Here is a 23,067-nt window from a genome sequence, read left to right on the forward strand (position 1 = left end):
TTCCATGTTCAAATCCCAGTCGTCCCATACTTCAAAATTGTAATACTTTGACATTTTCAAGGCCAAAATACAGAAAAGCAAGTCAAATGCACAAAGAGACAAAGGAAGGGAGTGACTGAGAGATGGTGTAGTGGTTTGAAGGTCAGACTCTCAGCACAGAGGTTCCATGTTCAAATCTCAGTCGTCCCATATTTCAAAGTTGTAATACTTTGAAATTTTCAAGGACAAAATACAAAAAGCAAGTCAAAACCGCAAAGAGACATGCAAAAGGAGTGGCTGAGAGATGGGGTAGTGGTCTGAAGGGTGGACTCGCAGCACAGAGGTTCCAAGCTCAAATCTCAGTCATCCCATACTCAAAAGTTGTAATACTTTGAAATTTTCAAGGCCAAAATACAGAAAAGCAAGTTAAACACACAAAGAGACATGTGGAGGGAGCGACTGAGAGATGGTGTAGTGCTTTGAAGGTCAGACTCACAGCACAGAGGTTCCATGTTCAAATCCCAGTCGTCCCATACTTCAAAGTTGTAATACTTTGAAAATTTCAAGGCCAAAATACAAAAAGCAAGTCAAAACCACAAAGAGACATGCAAAGAGAGTGGCTGGGAGATGGGGTAGTGGTCTGAAGGGTGGACTCTCAGCACAGAGGTTCCAAGTTCAAATCCCAGTCATCCCACACTCAAAATTTGTAACACTTTGAAATTTTCAAGGCCAAAATACAAAAGAGCAAGTCAAAAGCACGAAGAGACACCTGCTGAGGGCCCAAAGGTGTGTTGGCGCAGTGGTCTGGGTGCTTGATCGGTTGCCTCTGCTGCAGACAGTTGGCAGGTTCAAGTCCCATGCCATCAATGTACTGGAGGACCATCGGTGGGACTGTGTCCCTCCCCTGTTTCCTGATAGTTAAAGGTGGGGGGTTATGTCTGAAAGAACTCTGCCCAGCTAAGGTTTTACAGAAGGACACTCCAGCTCATTCAGCCATCGAGGTCCTCCACGTGCCTCTGATGTGTTCTCGGTGCTTTTGGTGTTTATCCATGGCCCTGTTTGCGAACCAGCGATACCATACGAGTCCTTCAGAGGCACCAGGGCAGCAATCATGTGGTCCCCAAAAGACACCCTGCTGATCAGCAATGAGTTCACAGGACCTGTAAAACTGCTGGGCAGAGTTCTTTCAGACATAACCCCCCACCTTTAACTATCAGGAAACAGGGGAGGGACACAGTCCCACCGATGGTCCTCCAGTACGTTGATGGCATGGGACTTGAACCTGCCAACTGTCTGTAGCAGAGGCAACCAATCAAGCACCCAGACCACTGCGCCAACACACCTTTGGGCCCTCAGCAGGTGTCTCTTCGTGCTTTTGACTTGCTATTTTGTATTTTGGCCTTGAAAATGTCAAAGTACTACAACTTTTGAGTATGGGATGACTGGGATTTGAACATGGAACCTCTGTGCTGAAAGTCTGCTATTTAGACCACTACACCATCTCTCAGCTGCTCACATTATGTGTCTTTGTGCTTTTGACTTGCTTTTTTGTATTTTGGCCTTGAACATTTCAAAGTACTACAACATTGAAACATGGGACAACTGTGATTTGAACATGGAACCTCTGTGCTGAGAATCCACTCTTTAGACCCCTACACCATCTCTCAGCTGCTCACATTATGTCTCTTTGTGATTTTGACTTGCTTTTTTGTATTTTACTTACACCTAGAACCCCCATTCAAACTTTTAAATGTTCATCTTAATGTGGACATGTTTGCCTGAAAAGGAAAATCTTTGAAATGTTTCATAGTTTTAGAATTGTACTCCTTTAAAAGTTCAGAGATTTATAATGGAGGCCGATGGAAGATTTTGGGACCCCAGTTTTCCCCCAGTTTAAATGTCCATTGCCATTGACAATGCATTAGGCGCTTAAAGTTAAATATTTCAAAAACTACAAATCATTTCAAAGTAAAACATCTCAAGGATGCATGTCCACAGTAAGGTGGAATTGTTGAACTGTGAATGGAGTTTCTAGGTGAAAGTGTTTTTTTGAGATCCCAAAATCTTCCATCGACCTCCATTATAAATCTCTGAACTTTTAAAGGAGTACAATTCTAAAACTATGAAACATTTCAAAGGTTACTTTTCAGGCAAACATGTCCACATTAAGATGAACATTTTAAAGTTTGAATGGGGGTTCTATTATGTAGGACTAGTAGCCTGCCAAAGTTTGTACTTTTCCCCTTTTAAATGTCCATTGCCATTGACAATGCATTGGGCGCTTAAAGTTAAATATTTCAAAAACTACAAATCATTTCAAAGTAAAACATCCCAAGGATGCATGTCCACAGTAAGGTGGAATTTTTTAACTGTGAATGGAGTTTCTAGGTAAAAGTGTTTTTTTGAGGTGTCTAACCCCCAAAATCCATCAGAATACTGGAAATTACATCTAGGCCTACTCTGTTAAAAATGCCCTGGGTCAAGAGCCCCCCCCCCCCTGGAAAAAAAATCTCCTGTTATCAGACGGTCTGAGGTTGGCATATGGGCTAAACTTCAGTGGTTAAATGTATGTTTTATAATGTGACAATTTAAATCTGCAAAGTAACTTGTAACTAAAGTTTTCAAATAATTGTGGTGGAGTAAAAGTACAATATTTGCCTCTGAGATGTAGTGGAGTAGAAGTAAAAGTACCAAAAATTGTGGAAATACTCCAGTAAAGTAAAAATACCTGTTGTTATATCTGTTGTTGTTTATTGCTTATTATTTATTTATTTTAACCGACACAAATACAACTATATACAAATAGAGCATTGTATTTGTATTGTCATTTAAACCCAGTGAGGGTTTCACAGCTCATTTAGATCTCGTCTAGAGTTGACAGAGACTGGGTTACTCTGTCTCAAATGTCCATTTATGCAGTGGTGGAAAAAGTACTCAAATGTTTTACTTAAGTAAAAGTACCAATACTCAGTTACAAGTAAAAGTCCAGAATAAAAAATTTACTTGAGTAAAAGTACAAAAGTATTGGCATCAAAATGTACTTAAAGTATCAAAAGTAAAAGTACTAAATATTTGAAAATAGCAGATCTACAAGCGTTGCGATGCGACGCGTTGTGAGCTTGTAGATCGGCTATTTTCAAATAGCCTATGTATAAAATAGGGCTAAAGTGGTTAATGTATGTTTCATAATATCATAATTTAAATCTGAAAAGTAACTAGTAACTAAAGTTTTCAAATAATTGTAGTGCAGTAAAAGTACAATATATGCCTCTGAGATGTAGTGGAGTAGAAGTAAAAGTCCTGGAAATTGGAAATACTCAAGTAAAGTACAAATACCTCAAAATTGTACTTAAGTAAAGTACTTAAGTAAATGTACTTAGTTACTTTCCACCACTGCATTTATGATGCACTTCTTTAGTCCTTTAGTGACAATATTGTATAGTTTTGTTTGGTCATGGCTGTATTTTTTAACAGTAGGCTGTATGTAAATATGAATCTGTAGTAGGACTACTGGGCTATCTAACTGGCTCAGGAGGTTTCATGACTACTGTTTCAGTTAGGTATTCATGAGCACAATGATCGGGTGTGGAGGCCAATGGAGAAAGTAATAATCATCATTAGTCTAGAACAGTGGTTCTCAACCTGTCTTAAAAATAATTTATATAAGAAAGGAAAAAAATGTGACAATAGCCAATCTACAAGCTCGGCTATTTTCACAATATTTATCTGTGGAACCAAGTCAAACTAAATGTAATGTCTACAATACCAAGTGCTTGTCAGGGTGGGTCGGGGTCCCCAGTTCAAATATGATTATTTTGGGGGTCGTGGACTGAAAGGGTTGAGAACCACTGGTCTAGAAGTACAAAGAACCAACAGGTATAGGATCACCTTAACGATACCATCATATAAATTATATATATATATATATATATATATATATATATATATATATATATATATATATATATATATATATATATATATATATATATATATATAATATATATATATATATATATATATTATATATATATATATATATACACACACACACACACACACACACACACACACACACACACACACACACACACACACACACACACACACACATGAATTGAATTGAATTGAATTGAATTGAATTGAATTGAATTGAATTGAATTGAATTGAATTAAACTTGTCTCATTGTTGTTGTTGGTGCTATTTGTTTTTTAAATTGTTATTTATATTATTGTTTGGTTTTTACTTTGCTATTTTAATTACATATCTCGATGCATATTATTTTGTTTTGTAAAGAACGTTCACTTCTAACCCCTTCAAAAAGCACTTTAAAATTATGATTATTGTTGTTGCAATTATTATTATTATTATTATTACAATTGTTTTTTACTTTTTGAAAATATTTAGAAATAATAATGAAATAAATTGCAATAAACGAAAAATACAAAAAGGTAGGCTATATTTACTCGTGACCCATACAAATGTGTTTGTGATCCAAACATGGCTCCCAACCCAGTGTTTAGGAAACACAGTAGCTACATAATCGAATGAAAACAAAATTGTTACAATCGTTTCCAATCATCTGAATAAAAAGCTGGATGAAATGAACAGAATTGTCATATTTCCATCATTATGTCCACGACACGTATTTCCCACGGTTTTTATCCAGGCGTTCCTATTTGGGTAATGTATGGCAAATAGCCCTATATATATTCTTTTTTTCTTTTTTATTATTGAAACATTTCCATTTAAAAACAAATGTGAGCTTGTAAATCCAACAATTTCGTTATTTTTTATTTAATTAAAAAAATAAATTAATTAAATTAATTATTTACTGATTTGATTATTGGTAGTGTGGGTGGTAGGCCACATAGTCATTTCGTGGTATATTTCAGTAATATGCGTCGTATATTGAAGTTATTTGTCATATCTATGTCTTGTTGTTGTGTGCGGTTTTTGGCTTACAAAACCTAAACCTAAAAGAAATGTATTTCTAAATGTTCCAATGTTCAATGCCAAAAACACAATTAAACCACTAATCCCAATTATTTATAGACAATTAACCACCTAATCCTAAAATGTAATGATAGCTCTCGCAAATCAAATGTAATATAATGTCCCATATCCCACTGCTGCCCTAAATGGCATCATGACGCCATGAACTGATGAACACATTCAATCAAGGTAGGCTTGTGTTTAGGAAAACAAAGACAAAAGTGGGGGGAAATGGACCTACAATATCTTAACCTTCCACCCAGTTATAGTTGATGTATCTATTTGACAGATTGTTGACTTTGCATTTAATTACATTTCACTTGTATTTATTTTTTCTACGCGATTCTTCCTTCTTTTTTTTCTCTCTTGTTTCTTTATTGACTCTAAATTATGTTATGTTTTTGCTCAATCAGTATTTGGATTGTATGTGTACCCGTATCATCTTACTTGTATTGAGTCCTAGTGTCTGTGGTGGTATAGTAGTTGTTTGTTGTGTGTTTGTCTGTGTATAACTTTTTGGAAAAATTCAATACAAATATTTGAATAATAACACATAAACAAACCCAATACGGGGTGTCTAGCGGAGTCCCTCAGGGCTCTGTAGTGGCTTTTCTGTTTTCGCTCTCTACATTAAATATCTTCGCTTGAAATAGCAGATCGACAAGCTCACAGTCACAACGACTGCTATTTTCTGCGAACAATGTTCCCAGAGTATGGATGATGGGGTTTAAGTGGTTCATTACGGACCTCAAAATACTAGATGTTTCCCGCACGCATTGCCGTTTTCTGCTGCTTGAAAATAATATTCAAGTAGCCTATTGACGAAAATAAACAAACATCTAACCTTACTTCAGTGGTGGAAAGTAACTTCATTGGTGGAAAGTAACTAAGCACATGTACTCAAGTAGCCTACTGTACTTATGCACAATTTTGTAATTGGAGCAAAGGCACGATTTGGACTGTCACACTGACATATATTGACATATTTTGTTGTAGATTAGATTCTGCTCTAGTTAGGACCAAAGTATTCAACCAATCAATACTTGACTGTTGTTCTACTGTCGTTAGCAGTGGTGTAAAGTAACTAATTACATTTACTCAAGTACTGTACTTATATTAATTGTGAGGTACTTTTACTTTACTGGAGTATTTCCAATTTTCGATACTTTTACTTTTACTCCATTACATCTCAGAGACAAATATTGTACTTTTCCTCCACTACAATTATTTAAAAACTATAGGCCTAGTTATTTTGTAGATTTTGATTATTATTACCGTATTACAAAACCTACATTAACCACTTCAGCCCTATTCAAACTTTGGCTATTTGAACATTTTATAAATTTGAAAACTTGTGAAATGGGACATTCTGCATAATCAGTAGGCTACTTATACCAATACTTTTGGACTTTTACGGATTTTTTACTTGTAACAGTGTTTCTACAATCTACATTGTAGTATTAATACTTTTATTTAAGTAAAACATTTGAGTACTTTTTCCACCACTGCCTAACTTAATTCATTAATTTAAATGATTTGATCATGTAAACGTACATTTGTTTTTATATCTTGTAAAGATGCCGTACTTGTCTAAATTAAATTAAAGTAAATTAACTTAAATAAGTGCTGGTTCAACACGAGAGACATCTGTCCATTGTCTGATGCTGTCATTTCATGCTAACGTCCTCTCAACAGTCTGCCGGTCTCAACAAGAAAAACGAGTGAAATCCTGTATTTTTATAAGTGTAAAATGTTTTATTTAGACGTCTTTATACTGTGCAACAGTAACAATACAATAGTTGTTCATACAATCGAGCGATACAAATACGTAAAACACAGGAGACATCGAAACATTTGTCATTGAGCATGAAATGGCTGCTGAGAATGAGATGCTAGTTTGTATTGTATTGTAATTGTATACTTTTCCCTCAGGGTAAAATGGGAACAGATTAATGTCATCGCTGATTAAATATGCTTTTTTTGGGGGTGTCTATTTACATGTGGGTTTTCTAAACTGTTCTTTGAGTTTTAAAGATGTGAAGAATAAGCAATTTGATTCCACTGCAGCTACACAAAAATAAAAAATAAAAAGGACAGGGGAGGAAAAAAAATAACATTCGTTTCCAGTAGAAGGGAAAAATAAAATTGAATGAATTTATGGAGATATTTGAATATCTCCAGATGTATTGGGATTCATATTTTATTTTCAATATTAATCTAATTCCTTTCCAATTTGTCCAGAGCCACCTTCACAAGTTCCTTCTACAGGTGGGCATTGTTCACTTTAACCAAGCCTCTCTCAAATACTAAAAAATACAATAATAATAATAATCTGATGAAATAGTCCAGAGTTTTAGGCTGGAGACCGTCCATGAACATCTTTTTTTTTCTTAAAAGAAAAAACAATAAAGAGTCTTAATGAGCATGCTTTAGGCCTATAGCTGACAATTTCCTAACAATTAAAAACAGTTATATGAACACATTCGATTTCGAAGAAAATATATATATAGAATCAGTAAAGCGAAGAATATAAAAGACCATCTTCAGTCATCTGCAAAATAAAAATAATAAAAAACAGAAAATGTAGCTTTATGGGGAATAAATGTTTACCGTTGGTTATCCTGTAAACTCTTTATACAATGTCAAACCGTGAATGCCACCTTTTCCAAAAAATAAAACAAGTTATAAAAATCCCCACCCCAGTTCCTTCTCTTTTTTTGAAATGTTTCACTTTCCACTACAGTTAAACTTACATATTCCATAATATTTATAACAACAACGGTAATAAAAAGAGAGAGAGAGAGAGAAAGAAAGAGAGCCTCTACGACAATGGAACTACATTGGCATGGAAACGGTGACGCCTAATTTACACTCCATAACACAGTGGCGTTGCCAACAGGAAGTGATCTACAAACAAAAACAAGAACTCGTATATAACAGCTAATGTAGAGCAGTTTTTGTCAGCAAGGCAAGCGATATACCATCGCACAATGGAGTTTAAATTAAGCTTAAAGGAGTAGTTCGCCCCAAAAAATACTTTTTTCCTATCAATTACACACTCCATGAAGTCTTAAATTCGTGGAGATTTTTTAGTTTTTGTCACATTCCTGAGCCAATAATTCGTTGACCGGGTGGCTGCTCAGTAGGAGACTCAATAGTCTCCTATACCAGAGACTTCGCCGGTCATCAAATTATTGGCTTAGGAATGCGACAAAAACAAAAAAAAGGCTTCATGGAGTGTGTAATTGATATCAAATAAGTCATTTTTGGGGGTGAACTACCCCTTTAACCACTTTGTCCCTGGCGTCCCTATTTTTGGGCATGCCGCGATAAGACATTTTCGAAAAGTTTTTCAAACATTTTGAACATTTTCGGAACAATTTTCGAAAACAGGGGCTCAAGTGGTTAGTTTTAGCTGAGCTGGGGTCCTGGCGTTGGCTAATAATCCGTCCGAGTCGCTCAGGGGTTTTCGAGTCACCCGGACGAGCCGTTCAGAGACGCCTTCCGGGGTTTGCTGCCGTTGCCGAAGGGGAAGGGGCGGGGCGGGAGCGGGGCGGAGGTGGAAGCAGCGCCGTTGGCGGCGGCGGCGGCGGGCTGGAACTGCGGCGGCGGCGGCGGCGGGGGGTGGTGGTGCGGGGACTGGGGAGCGTGCGGGGTGCCGGGGCTGGGCAGCGACGACGAGGTGGACGGCACGCCGGCCGGACTGCAGGCTTTGTCGTCGCTGGCCGAATCGCTCTCCGGACCGGACCGCGCCCCGGTGCTGTTCTGTCCCTCCTGCTGCTGCTGCTGCTGCTGCTGCTTGTGAGCCGTCTTCATCTTCTTACAGTTGGGCCGCACCCGGTACTTCAGCGGCAGCGGGCCGTTCTGGGCAGGGGGATGGAATTGAAGAAATATTAATTTTCCACATGTCTCGAGTAACTTTGTTCAACTCATATATTTATTATTATTATTTCTTTATTTGAAAAGGGACAATGTACATTTAACCCATTAAGACCTGAGGCCGCTTCTAAACATTTTCTAAATCCTAACAGTTTTTCGGAAAAAAATGTAAAAAAATAATTTTCACGATTTTTCAAAAATAGCAGATCTACAAGCTCGTAGCGCGGCACTCGGTGCCGCGCTATGAGCTTGTAGATCTGCTATTTTTGAATAGCCTAAAGAAATCTAAAAGTGACACAGATGCGTTCCAGGTATTAATGGGTTAACAAATGTAAAGGCTGCCAAGTTATCAGACAGCCTCATTTTCATCAGCATTCCCTTTGCTTGATGTAGTTAACAATAACAATGATATGTTTAAAACATACTCCTACATTGTGGTGAAAAGCAAAATACAGTTAAACAATACAGCTTACAGTCACCAATTTACCAGTGAGTTGGTCTAATTTTATGCTTAAAAGCCAATGCAACAATATAAATTAATACGTGCATAAATAATATATTTATATACCCGTTATATAAATACACATATAGCCTATATTAAAAACACACTAATAAACATGCATTTTCGAAGTGTTCTCTTACCCTCCTCCAAGTGTAAATATATGCTATATCCATTAACGTGTAGTAATCTTTCAGTGGCTCTTCTTCATACATAACTTCAACCTAAAATGAGAGTTGAAATATGTCAATATTCATCATTTATATTTGGAGAAAAACTAAAATTATAAACATTATCCTGGCGTAGAAAGAATGACTTGATGGCAGTATTCTGTTTGCCAACCTCACTTTCATTATGTTATTATTATGATTGAGATTTACAAACCGTTTTAATTTCTCTGCTTGCTTATGAATTAATATTTTAGTTTATGTTTTTAATTTCTTGTCATTGAGGACCATGCATGTTCTACCTGGTAGGTACCGGGGATGTCCATTTTACTGCGGAGGAACTTTCTCAGGTGCATGACTGTCATGGCTGCTGGACACTGGAGATATCTCTTATTAGCCACCTGAAAATACAACATTTATTTTTACAATGCATCATAATACAACAAAATATAACAATTACAATGCATCATAATCCAACAAAATACAACATTTACAATGCACCATAATACAACAAAATATAACATTTACAATGCACCATAATACAACAATATACAACATTTATAATGCATCATAAATGCAACATTTATCATGCATAATAATGCAACACTATCAGAAACAGACATCATACAAAAACAAATATATATATACACACACTTCCACTGCATCAATATAAGAAATATGTTTAGATATATGTTACTGAAGGTTGGTCCACCTTAAAAAGGTTAGGGTTAGTTCAAAGTTATACATTTTTGAAGATAACAAAAAAAGTCGAAATAAGAAAAAACACCAGAATAAGTGATGTGAACAAAAATACATTTTATTACCTGTTCTTTAGAATGCCTGTCTTCTGGCCCACTGCCCAGTTTAAGTCTATAGATGGGGAAAGGGACAAACAATAGAAAAGTGATCATTGATAATCCTCACAATATATGAGCACCACTTTACACACATGAACATAATTTAATTTCCAATTTCTAACTAAATGTAATGCTGGTAAAGGAAATACAATAATGGCTTGCCTCAGTGGTCTGGTTTTCACAATGAATTGCTCAAGAAAATATTATGACAACTCTCGCAATATGACAAGTAAGTCTGTGGCTGTAGAAATATGAATGTCTAAATATCAAGGGGTACCCTTTTGTGACTGCATGAATCAACTAATATAATGTCCTCTTACATCATTATATTAGTCTTATCATAAACACACAGAGGTGTGTGACTGGGGGAAAAAAATCTATTTAGGTCCGACACGTTCATTATGCAAGCCAGTTGTTCTTGGCTTAATCCCATGTTATTTTGAGTCTGAGCAGGCACACATGTAACCAAATAGCACAAGCTCAAGCACAAGGATTGCTAGACATGGTCCATCTTGGACAAAAGACACAATAGTTTTATATATTTGAATGTTTTTTTGTTTTTTTTACATATTTCACCTTTAACAGATGACACATTGACAAGCATGTTGAGATCTGATTAAACCAATGATTAAACCAATGATTAAATGTCACCAATGATTAATCTCAACTCACAACACGTTGCATCGTGAGCTTGTAGATCGGCTATTTTAGCTACCTTTGCACAATTAAGTGGGGGCATTCATTTATGAAAAAACATAAAAGTTATGAAATATGAAGATCTGCCCGACAGCGACTATGTGCTTAAACGGTCTACCTGTTCTGGTCAAAGAACTCGATGGACAGGCTAATGATCTCATCGTCTGTTATGATCCTCTTGTCCTCGTCCGCCACCTCGCCTCGGTCCTCATTCGATCCGTTCGACGCTGTCGACAAATGCATCGAAAACAAGTCAACGAGGGAGAAAACAATCAACTAACCAAACTGCACCAAAAACAACACGAGGAAATTCAAAACTTAAGCAAAACACAATAATGACAATAACTATTTAAATGCAAGTGTAAAAACGAAAATCAGTTCACCCAGCCATGTGTTGATTGGAACCATACAGTCACAATAAAACACAATCAATCCGTTTGAACAACTCACCATCTACAGGGTGTTCCGCATAGAAATCTCTCCTCCTCTTCATTTCATCTGCAACGGATAGGAATTCATTATAAGCCTGCATGTTCACCCTCAACGTTAGTCACGATCATGTTGTCATGTTGCTTAATTAATAAATAATTATTAATTTAGCTTAGTTTACACGCTGCTCCTGTTGTAGTGCCAGCTTTATAGTGTTGCCAATACGTTTTGGCATGATTGCGTTTTTAACGCCATCATGTTTGTAGATGAGAACAAACACACGAGCAAGACTTGTATTTATTTATTCTATTTATTTAGGGGGGGGGAGGGGGTTACAATATGCACATTAATGTTTTTTATTTATATCTACATAAAGTGATATTCTGATCGGTGAACTCTTGCCACGTGAATGAATCCATACACAATATGGTAATTAGCAAGGCATCTGCGCAATTCTATTGTGACTTCACAGCAAAAGCCTCCATCTTAATTTGACTCTGAAGAGAGTACAAATGGAAACAAATGGACTCTTGTGGCTCCATTTGTACACTGTTCACACACACGCACGCACATCAGACACAGCGTGTGTGTGTGTGTGTGTGTGTGTGTGTGTGTGTGTGTGTGTGTGTGTGTGTGCGTGCGTGTGTGTGTGCATATCTTTTATTGGATGCACTGTATACTTTTAATGGGTTTTTAATTACTAATGTATGAGTATATATTTTGTATCATCATTTTAGCCTGTTAATCTATTAAGACCGTGTCATTTTAAGATTTCTTTGGCTATTAAAAAATAGCAGATATACAAGCTTGCAGATCTGCAATCGAGAACATTTGTGCAAATCTTTGAAAATATATATATTTTTAAATCTTTAAACATTTTTAACTCAAATCTTTGCTTCTGGGGATTTTACAAATGTCATCTAAATCCTAACATTTTTTTATTTATTTATTTTTATATGTTGCTATAACAGTAGTGGTTCTCAAACTTTTTTTCATGTCAAGGACCCACTTGTAGATCTGCAATTATTTGAATAGCCAAAGAAATCTGTAAGATGACACAGATGCGTTCCCGGTCTTAATGGGTTAATGACAGAGTCTATTTGTATTTGAATGAATACTTCAGGGTTTCACTGCATTCTCTGTGCTTACTTTTGAAGAGCCCAGGGACCAGCTTGTACACGATGTCCTGTAGAGTTTTGTCAGACCTTCAGAGAGAAAAATAAAAGGACAATTGTATGATTTTTTTTAGACACAGTGGTTCTCAAACTTTTGTCAAGGACCCCCAAATGTATATTTATTTGGCCGCTAACCCGCCCCATCTGAATTTCTTTTTTTTTGCACCAGGGAGTGCAGGGACCCCCATGTTAAGATTTGTGTTGTTAAAACATTTTTTTTAATAAATAAATAAAATAAAAATGTACTGTATTTTAAGGGTCAAAGGTCATGTCCAAAACTGAAACAGCAACGATATTTACTCATTTAGCTGGGGACCCCCTGAAGGACCCCTGGGTGTCCGGACCCCAATTTGAGGACCACTGTTTTAGATCTTTAAAACCCACCACCTCATTTACAGTGGTGGACAAAGTACTCAACCTCAACTATAGATACTCCTGGTCAAATGTTACTCAACTATAAGTGAAAGTTGCATAGTCAAATTTGTACCCGAGTTAAAGAGTTAAAGTAGCCTACTTGCTTTAAAAAAATATGTTTTAAGTATTTAAAAGTACATGCTTTTTGTATTAAAAGTAAATAATATCAGTGATCAATGCATTGCTGTATTAAAATGTCATTTCAAAGATTTTCCAGAAATCTTAAAAAATAATATCAGTAGTGTAAATAGCTGTGAAAGCATTGCCAACATGTCGGCAATGCAACAAGTTGTGAGCTTGTAGATCTGCTATTTGATTTGAAACAGGGGCTGAAGTGGTTAATTCATAAAGTACTTTTTCCTCTTCCTAAACAGTATTTATCTTTGAAATGTAGTGGAGTGAAAGTCACAAGTATCCAAAAATGCAAATATAATAAGTGAAGTATACAGATACTCAAACAATGCACATATCTCAAGTAAATATAGCTCCTTTGTTACTGTCCACCACTGGTCATTTCATACTTTTCACTCTCAAGAGTTAAACTAACACTTGCCTCTCAATGTATGGAAATGTTTAAGAGTCTTTGAAGATTTTCATCGTGAATTTGTCTAATGGCTGCCTATACACTACAGTATGAAAATTATTTTTCATCCTCTTTACAGTTGGTACCCATATGCAGATGCATATATTCACATTCATGTTGCAGCAAGAGGGTATTATATGCCTCTAGTACCTTGAATGGGGGGGAAAAGCCTATCCACATGCACACATATAACGTGTTGGTTAAACCAATTCAATCCGGGAACGCATAGCAGTCACATAGCTGTCATTTTAGATTTTTTTTGCTATAACCATTATTTTATACTTTGGGCAAAAATAGCAGATACTTATATAAACTCATAGCGTGGCACCGAGTGCCGTGCTACGAGCTTGTAGATCTGCTATTTTCTTTCTTTTTTTATCTTGAAAATTTGAGCAAATCTTTGAATATATATGTTTTTTTAAACGAATATTTTTAACTCAAATCTTTGCTTCTGAAGATTCTATAAAACGTATTCTAAAAAACTTGTTTCTATATATCAGCGAGTCTCAAACTTTTTCATGTCATTCTCATGTATTGTCTCAAAATATGTTGTTCCAGGGACCCCCAAAAGCAAAGATTTGAGCAAAAAATATATATTAAAAGATTTGCACATATTTGTGACTTTTTTTCAAAAATAGCAGCAAAAATAACAGCATCTACAAGCTCATCGCGCGGCACTCAGTGCCACGCTATGAGCTTGTATACCTGCTATTTTTGAATAGCCAAAGAAATCTTAAGTGAAACAAATGTGTTCCCGGATTGAATGGGTTCACGTCTCGATATGGAGTTTTTGTGACTAAAGCAAGGAATATGGGGTTAGAATAAACTGACAAGACATCAAGTTCAGACGATGTGTAGAGTCTTAAACCCTTTAAGACCGGGAACACATCTGTGTGTCATTTTAAGATTTCTTTGGCTATTCAAAAATAGCAGATATGCAAGCTCATAGTGTGGCACCGAGTGCCGCACAATGAGCTTTGTATATCTGCTATTTTTGGGGAAAGAAATCATGAAAATGTGTGCAAATCTTTGAATATATATATATATATAATATATACTTTTTTACTCAAATCTTTGAATATATATATATATAATATATACTTTTTTACTCAAATCTTTGCTTCTGGGGGTCCCTGGAACAAGATATTTTGAGATGGGGGTCCGCGGCCAAATATATATAATTTCGGGGGTCCTTGACATGAAAAAAGTTTGAGAACCACTAATATTTTAGCAACATAATAAAAATAAATTACAAAAATCTCAAAAAAGCAAAGATTTTAGTTAAAACTTTTCACTTTAAAAAAATATATATATACAAAGATTTGCACACATTTTCGTGATTTTTCAAAAATATAGCAGATCTACAAGCTCATAGCGTCGTGCCGCGCTATGAGCTTGTAGATCTGCTATTTTTGAATAGCCAAAGAAATCAAAAAATGACACACAGATGCGTTCCCGGTCTTAATTGGTTAATCCAAACACTCTCAAGCACCTGTATGTGACTCTTGTTGTGAGGAAAGATCTCACCAAGTCAAGTACGAGACAGAAGATCAGATATAGTCGCCAGTGTTACTTTCACCCTCGGGAAAGTTATACACGATACAAATTGAAATGAAAATACAGTCAATCATTTCATGCCCAGAGGGGGCGACTCGTAAGCCAAGGAGGCAACACTTTGTTGTTTAGTCTACGGGACAATTCTAGACAAAATACTTCAATCTCACGGGAGGATTCCCTTGCTCAAGCCAGCGGTTCTCAAACTTTTTCATGTCAAGGACCCCCAAATTGCCGCGGACCCCCCATCTGAAAATGTTTTGTGCCAGGGACCCCCCAAAGCAAAAATGTCTGTTAAAAGTTTTCAAGATTAAAAAGAAAATAGCAGATCTATGAGGTTGTATTATGCCATTTTTGAATAGCCAAAGTATAAAATAATGGTTAAAGAGGTTAAAACGCTATATTAACACATTTTGCTGGGGACCCCCTGGTAGCCCCCCCCAAGGACCCCTGGGGGTCCCCGGACCACACTTTGACAACCACCGGCTTAAGCCATAAATACAATGGGTGTGCATGCATGCACAGACAACTACTGCAAACCACAAAAACAAGACATGTCATATTAAATAAGATTGCAGCTTAGAGTGCAGACGAAAAGAAAGAAAGAAAGATCAAGAATCCCAATGCTCACCTAATGTTGAGAAGAGGTTTAGTTTTGTGGACTTGCACATCACAGATGGGACAGTATTTGCTGGTCTCCAGGTAGCGCACAATGCACATCTTGCAGACTGGAAGCACGCACACACACACGCACACACACACACACACACACACACACACACACACACACACACACACACACACAATAGTAAGAATAACATCATTAGTTACTCAGTCGACTGCACTGGACACACACAAGGCATAGCTTGAACTATCCACGTCAAATATGTGAGTGGCTAATTTGTTGCCATGGATAAGTAAATCCCATAATTGAGCAGAGTAGTAAAACCAGGATAAATGAAGACTTGCCTGCCAGTTACATCAACATTTTATGATTTTTTTATTTTATTTAAAAGTGCTGTAAGCAATAGCCTATTTCCTTAGTTGAAACAAAAAGTTGCGTGTTAAAAAGTTCTCTCTCTATATTCTGATAATCATTGCTATAGAGCCTTTGCTCAGTAACAGGGGTCTCCCCGTCTCTTCAGTAAACTAAAAAATAAATGTTCAGGTCGGTATCCATCTATTCTATCTATGCCAATTAGATCCAATCAGGACAGAGAACTCATACAGGATACATGAAGAAGAAAAAAAATGTGTGCAGACAAAATTGGAACTGCAACACTTGAAGCTGATAAATGACCTTTGTGGGGTTCTCTCTGCTGATTGGATGAAATTGGTAACCTACAAATAAAATGTATTCTATTTTTTTGTTCACTAAAGACCCGGAGAGAGGGGGGAACCCATGTTACTGAACAAACACTATTACTAACACTCTATAGCAATTTTTTTTTTGTTAGAAACAATGTATATTAACACCAGTATATTCACACCAGTATATTCCCAGAGCAATCTAGGGGAATATAGAGGCATTTAAGAAAAGATTATAATAATCACTTAACCCTTTAAGACCGGGTCAGATCTGTGTCATTTTAGATTTCTTTGGCCATTGAAAAATATCAGATCTACAAGCTCATAGCGCGGGCCGCGCTACGAGCTTGTAGATCTGCTTTTTTTTTTTTATCGTGAAAATTTGTGCAAATCTTTGAATATATATATATTTTTAAAGCGAACATTTGTAACTGAAATCTTTGCTTTTATGGGGGTCTTAAAGGGTTTAAAGAAGCCCATTTAATATCATAGCAGCATACTTGAAAAGCATCAACTCAACACTTTTTAAAACTTGTGTAGGCTAATGAATATATATATATACATATATAACTTACATGAATGCAGACATTCAATGATGGTGGTGGCATCTATAAAATATCCTCCACAGAGGACACACATGAGATGAGGGTTCAGCTCAGTAATCTTTATCCTGGTCGTTCGATGCATGGTTCTATAGAAAAATGGACCGTCCTGAAGAGAGAGACAAACAAAAACGTTTACTTAAAAATGTCATGTTGAACAAAAACAACAAAAAATCCACAAGTCACACAGAATACACAACTAGGTTTTTACAGTTTGTGAGATGGTCTGGTGGACCATTTGGAGGAGTGGGTTTTAGCCTATTGTTTATTTAACTGTGTCAAACAAACAAACATCATAGGCATCATACTTTATGCTAATAGTCCTATAATAACCTTAGGGCTCGGTGGGAGACACTGCCTTGCCTACCGAATGACCCAGGCGAGGAGGGTTCAATGAGAGATCATAAATCAATCACAGGGTGATCAATCGTCGATTGCCTGCTCTCCAATGTGTGGAGACACACACACACACGCGCACACACACACACACACACACACACACACACACACACACACACACACACACACACACACACACACACACACACACACACACACACACACACACACACACACACACACACACACACACACACACACACACACACACACACACACACACACACACACACACACACACACACACACACACACACGCATCCTCGATCTCGGTGCTTTTCCCTTCGTTCAAATGATCACTGATCACACAGCGCAAATGGCTATGATGACACAAACATATATAGCCTGAAGGTTCAAAGTTTCTTATCGTGTGCATAAAGACATGTCGTTGTTGCAGAACCGGAACGCATCACGCAAGTAACGATCGGGTCTCGTTTTCCCAGACAAAAACGGTGTGTGTTCTATTGTAGTTCGGTTTCGTTCTGACGTTGGACCAAAAAGACCCGGGGTTTAAATAGAGATGAACACGTCCATCATCCGCGATCCATCCATCCATTCAACCCCGTGTGTCAGGTGTGCCACATATGGAATATCTTAAGCGTTTCTATGGCAACTTCCTTTGGCGTTCGACCACCTGGCATCTTGCCAGAGAGACAAAATAACTACAAGACGTGGGATTTAGCCAAATCAGGCTCGATAGGGGCGATCCCCATCGGGAATAACAATGTGGGGAATTATTATTCCAAAAAGCCTGATTAGCGCCATAAAGGGCTACTCCGGTCGTATACGAAGGTGTCGCTTGCCCCGACCCCCCAGCCCCCCGATCTGCAAGGCTCGTGTGTCGGCGAGCGACACCATCGTAAGAGGATCGCAGCCTATAGGCTATAGCCTGTACATTTTTTGGGCTCAGCCCGTCCGTCACTATTAAGGATCGCAACAAGGCACCAACCAGGCAAAGCGGAGAGATCTGCCGTGCTGCCGATAGACAAGCACCAAGCACACACACCACGGCTGCCATTTTGTGAAAGAAACCCCGTCTGCTGGTTGGGAGCGAACTGTAGCGGACTGTGGGGCTTTTTTTCCCTGTTTCTCCCCCTCTCTTCAAGATCCACAACGATCCACCATGGGATCCATAGGCTGTGGATCGATGCGATATTATAACGCGATCTGTTGGGGGGGTTCCTCTGTTAAGCGATCGCACCGCGGACCGGTTAGAAACGGCATGCGTATTAGAAATAATAATCAGTTAGGGGTGGTTTTCTATTTCATATTTTCGCACGCACGCTTGCGCAGCAGGCAGCAAGCACCAAGTTCTGTGGGCTACACACACACACACACACACACACACACACACACACACACACACACGTTTGCAGCAACAACAACACGGACACACCACGGTCCACGGACCAGAGGCTGTTTGCATGAACTGAACTTGAAACACGTCGCATCACGCGTGCTTCTTTATTCGGCGTCGTTGCCCCCACCAAGACCCCCGCACCATCTGAACGTGGATGGTTTATTATTTCATCGTTTCCCCCACTTTACAAACACGGGTCTGAGAAACCACGCAGATCGAGGTAAAAGTGGGGGAAGCGGATCGAGAACCAACGTGAAATAAGCCCCCCCCCCACCCCCAAAAAAAAAGTAGCCCGTCGTTCTGATCCGTTCAGCCATAGGTCTATAGATGTGTGTGTGTGTGTGTGTGTGTGTGTGTGTGTGTGTGTGTGTGTGTGTGTGTGTGTGTGTGTGTGTGTGTGTCAATAGCCAGTGCATAACGCATAATCAAAAGAGTTATTACACATCATCATGTCATTACACATCATGTATCATTTATAACGGCTTTGTAGCCCTCTGAGCCCCACGAACAACTGAAGTTTAACCCTGTGAATAATCCATGAGCAATCAATACGCCCCGTGTATGTGAAAGCATATTCATATTCATAAATGTTGGATCGGAGCCATGAGTTCTTCTCCAGGGGAACTATCCGAGACCAATGCTTTCTTGAACGTTTGGATTAAATACCAGCGACATATAAGACCCAGATGGGTAGAATTTTGGACACGGTGGGTTTGGACAGGATACTGACTGATGTATAAGCACATTTGGACATGTGTGAGAGGTTCTCCCTGCGGGAGAACTTCTCACACATGTCCAAATGTACGATCCGTTCTTAAAAGGATCTCCGGGAGAACCTTTTAGGAAGGGATCGCAGGATTGAGCGGTTATAAACAGCGTGTCTAGTAGGGCTACGCCATTAATCGATTATCTGCTGTTTGCACAACTGTTCCCTGTCTGTCTGTCTGTATGTCCTATGGGAGCTTTGATTATACAGGCGACTGCATTGAAGCAACGCACGGAATGTCTCTATAGCCTACCACCACCGACAAACACAACATAACAGCACCCAACGTTAAATCATCCATTGTTCGGGGGGAGTCATAAACACTGGATAGTTTACTACACGTAAAAGGTCTTATTTCCGAAATTAACAGACTTGCGCTATATGGTTGGGTGTCTTTATAGTAGCCCATACTAAGCTATATAATCTATAATATAGATTCATATAGATTATGTTTGACACCCCAATAGAGCGCCCCAGCATGCACCCCTCCACACACACACACATTTTTTTTAAAGCATAGCCTAATGCATTCCATTCAGTTTTTCCAGTGACCCAAAGTGGAAACGTACAAGCTGTCCAGCTCATTTAGCACACATAACATAGCGCTTGCATGCAGGCTCCATAACATAACATGCATGTTGCACGATCTAACATAAAACCTGTATATTCTAGCCTATATCAGGGGTCTTCAACGTTTTCAGCCCAAGGACCCCTTAGCTGATAGAGAGATGAAGCAGGGAGCCCCACTACATACTGTATACAAATTTATTTTCATAGATTTCATAGACCAACACCAAACCTCTTTGCCAAAAATAGCCGATCTACAAGCTGGCTTAAGTTCTGTTCAGAATAGGGATAACAGGGTTCAAGTGGTTAATGTGAAAAGAAAATGTTCTAACGTTCAGATTTCAGGTTCTATACCGTGGTGGTTGCCAGGTTCTATAGTGTCACCTGTCCAGATCGAGGTTCCCGTTACAAGCATATCAAACAGCAGCTGGAAAACCCCAATTAAGCCACTGACAAACAATGATCGGGAAAGACCCCCAGACCCGGCTCAAACGATCCACTGTCACTCGTGTTTTTTAAACTCAAACGGCATTGAGTGCAAAACTGAACAGCACATATAGGCAGCAACCGGTTTAGAATGAAGTGTCAGCCCGTGGATTTACTGTACAAAGCATGCATGCAAGCTTTAGCCTAAAATCCTAAAAAAGGTCGCACAGTGAGATCATAAAATGCAGTGTTTTTGGTGAGATTTGGCACTGTCATCGTGAAACGTTTAAATATTTGACGAATAAGGTGAGTCATGAGTGAATCAACAATTTTCCCAACTGACTGACCACACACACACACACAAACACACACACACACGTCCATATCAGGGATTCACCAATATGCATATGCTATATTATTTTCATAGAAAGAAAGCCTTGGGTTTGCCATTTACAAATATTTGACTGTCAACCAAAGACCCCCAAAAAAAGCTTTGATCCGCCGTTCCAATAACCTGCGTTTAAGGGACTATTTATCAACACCCAAAGACAAAACATCTTAAAATGTCTAAACACAAATGATATAGGCTATACATCCCCTTTTGCGGTAAACAGTCGGCTATTCCAACTGGAATCATGTTTTCACTGCGTGGTATACAGGCTATCGACACTATATCAGCAGCATTTTGGCAGATCATGCCCTGGACAAGTTCTCGCTTGGTTAAAATAAATAAATGTCTGTAAAATTCCCAAAACCTGTGTGAACCGGGGTCACCGTGCAAACAGAATTGTTCCACGATCAGCGCCATATCCAGCTTCGATCCCGTTATTGAACAAAAGTGACCGCGATCAAAAATATTTGTGAATAATTTACAAGACGTGTCAACGTCCATGCAAGGACCAACACCGTCCAAAGCGGGAACTTAAGTTAATAAAACCAGCATTTGGCCATGTGTGTCCAAAGTCAACACGCAGGCCAATCCGCGACACCCCAAAGATCACATCTCTATAAAATCGGGACATAATATCAACATATATCCATAACAGGGGGACTTGAAGACTCCGACGCCGTAAACAGCTCACCCATCCCAGCCTGGATCGACCAAGATCGCCCGCTTTGAACAAATCCAAAGCACACGCAACGACCCCCGATCGGGAGCAAACTTAAAACGCCACAATCTAGACGGAATAAAGCATGCGATGTGCGTTGTTTGTGCGGTTTCATCCACGTGCGTGTGAGAGATCGGAGCTTTTTTTCCGTCCGGGGGGAGACACAGGAGCCTCCACGTCGGTATGAGAAAGCTGCAGCCATATAGCCATCCAAAGCAGAGAAAAAAACCCTTCAACACACATCCACCGCTGGATCGTCTACATTTCCCCCGTCGGAACGGAGCGATCGGCCGCCGCAGAAGCACACCGCCTCGGCGCCTCGCCGAGAGCCCCGCTATCGAACGTTTACGTACCCACAAAGCTGGACCGCCGAACTGCGTGGACTGGAGCCGGGGAATAGACAATGAAAGTTAGGGGGTATACACACACAGGCGATCAGCAGCAGCAGCATACGATCCGAGCCGCCGCCATCTTGTAACGAGCTGCAGACGCTGTCAGTAGCGCAGAGGAGACGCGGCGCGCACGGCGAACCGGTGGGAGCGCGTGAAACATGCGCGTAAAAAAAAAAAAAAAAAAAGAACTCCTTTATATTCCTTCCCGTTGATCCGAGGCGCGGGTTTGTAAACCGCGATCGGTGATCGATGATCGCGGTGGCCACGATCGGCGGTGCACAAAAAGGGGATCACAGTTCGGGTACCAGATGATAAGTTGGTGTCCCCACAGAGCTATAGACTGCAGCAGTGTGTGTGTGTGTGTGTGTGTGTGTGTGTGTGTGTTGCTGTTCTGTGGTAACCGACACCCGACGTCCCCAAAATGGCTTGTAGTTCGACCGCCCCGCGACGGTCACGTGGTCTCATTCCTTAAGGGTGCCTGGAAATTAATGTCGGTGTATTCTTATGGTGGCTGAACAATCCGACCTCCATGCACAACGGCGATGAAATAACACGGTATATATATGTCAGAGAGGGTTTCGTTTGAGCCATCATAACTTAGAAAGATGTGATCTGTTTGATATGAGCAGACATTAACTTATATAGGCCTCAGCATCAGGCTGTTTAGGTCTTATTTCCTATCATGCACGGCGATGAAATAACACAGTATTATAGGCTATTTATGTCTGGTGTCGTTTTAACCATCATATAAGAACAAGAACTCAGAAAAGATGCGATCTGTTTGATATGAGAAGACATTAACTTAAGGGTGCCTAGAAATTAATGTCGGTGTATTCTTGGAAAATCCTCCAAATAATGCACGGAGCTGAAATAAAACAGTATAGCCTACGATATATATATATATATATAT

At 38.9% G+C, this 23,067-nt stretch overlaps 1 protein-coding gene across 2 annotated transcripts; it reads right to left on the minus strand.

Annotated features, from left to right (window-relative positions):
• Positions 1–6,724: 6,724 nt before the first annotated feature.
• On the minus strand, positions 6,725–22,531 carry bmi1a (bmi1 polycomb ring finger oncogene 1a). Of its 2 annotated transcripts, none has more exons than XM_080417658.1 (10): positions 22,195–22,531; positions 17,112–17,247; positions 15,860–15,956; positions 12,652–12,707; positions 11,524–11,571; positions 11,192–11,300; positions 10,345–10,390; positions 9,823–9,921; positions 9,497–9,577; positions 6,725–8,839 (listed from the first exon to the last, which is right to left on the minus strand). In XM_080417658.1, the coding sequence occupies exons 2-10, from the start codon at positions 17,221–17,223 to the stop codon at positions 8,450–8,452; spliced, it is 1,038 nt and encodes a 345-aa protein (XP_080273784.1). In that variant the 5' UTR covers positions 17,224–17,247; positions 22,195–22,531; the 3' UTR covers positions 6,725–8,449. The 2 variants fall into 2 exon arrangements, with proteins under 2 accessions (XP_080273784.1, XP_080273783.1); XM_080417657.1 differs by having other exon boundaries at positions 22,119–22,531.
• Positions 22,532–23,067: the final 536 nt, after the last annotated feature.

The sequence above is a fragment of the Gymnoscopelus braueri genome, assembly GCF_963280865.1.
Source record: "Gymnoscopelus braueri genome assembly, chromosome: 21".
Classification (NCBI taxonomy): Eukaryota; Metazoa; Chordata; class Actinopteri; order Myctophiformes; family Myctophidae; genus Gymnoscopelus; species Gymnoscopelus braueri.

Bases quoted from the DNA above. Each gene is read 5' to 3' on its own strand.
- bmi1a (XM_080417658.1), bottom strand. From the start codon at position 17,223: ATGCATCGAACGACCAGGATAAAGATTACTGAGCTGAACCCTCATCTC. The intron at 11,572-12,651 runs GTAAGCACAGAG...TATCCGTTGCAG, and splicing joins GGTCCCTGGGCTCTTCAAAA to ATGAAATGAAGAGGAGGAGA. The intron at 9,578-9,822 runs GTAGAACATGCA...CTCTCATTTTAG, and splicing joins ACATCCCCGGTACCTACCAG to GTTGAAGTTATGTATGAAGA.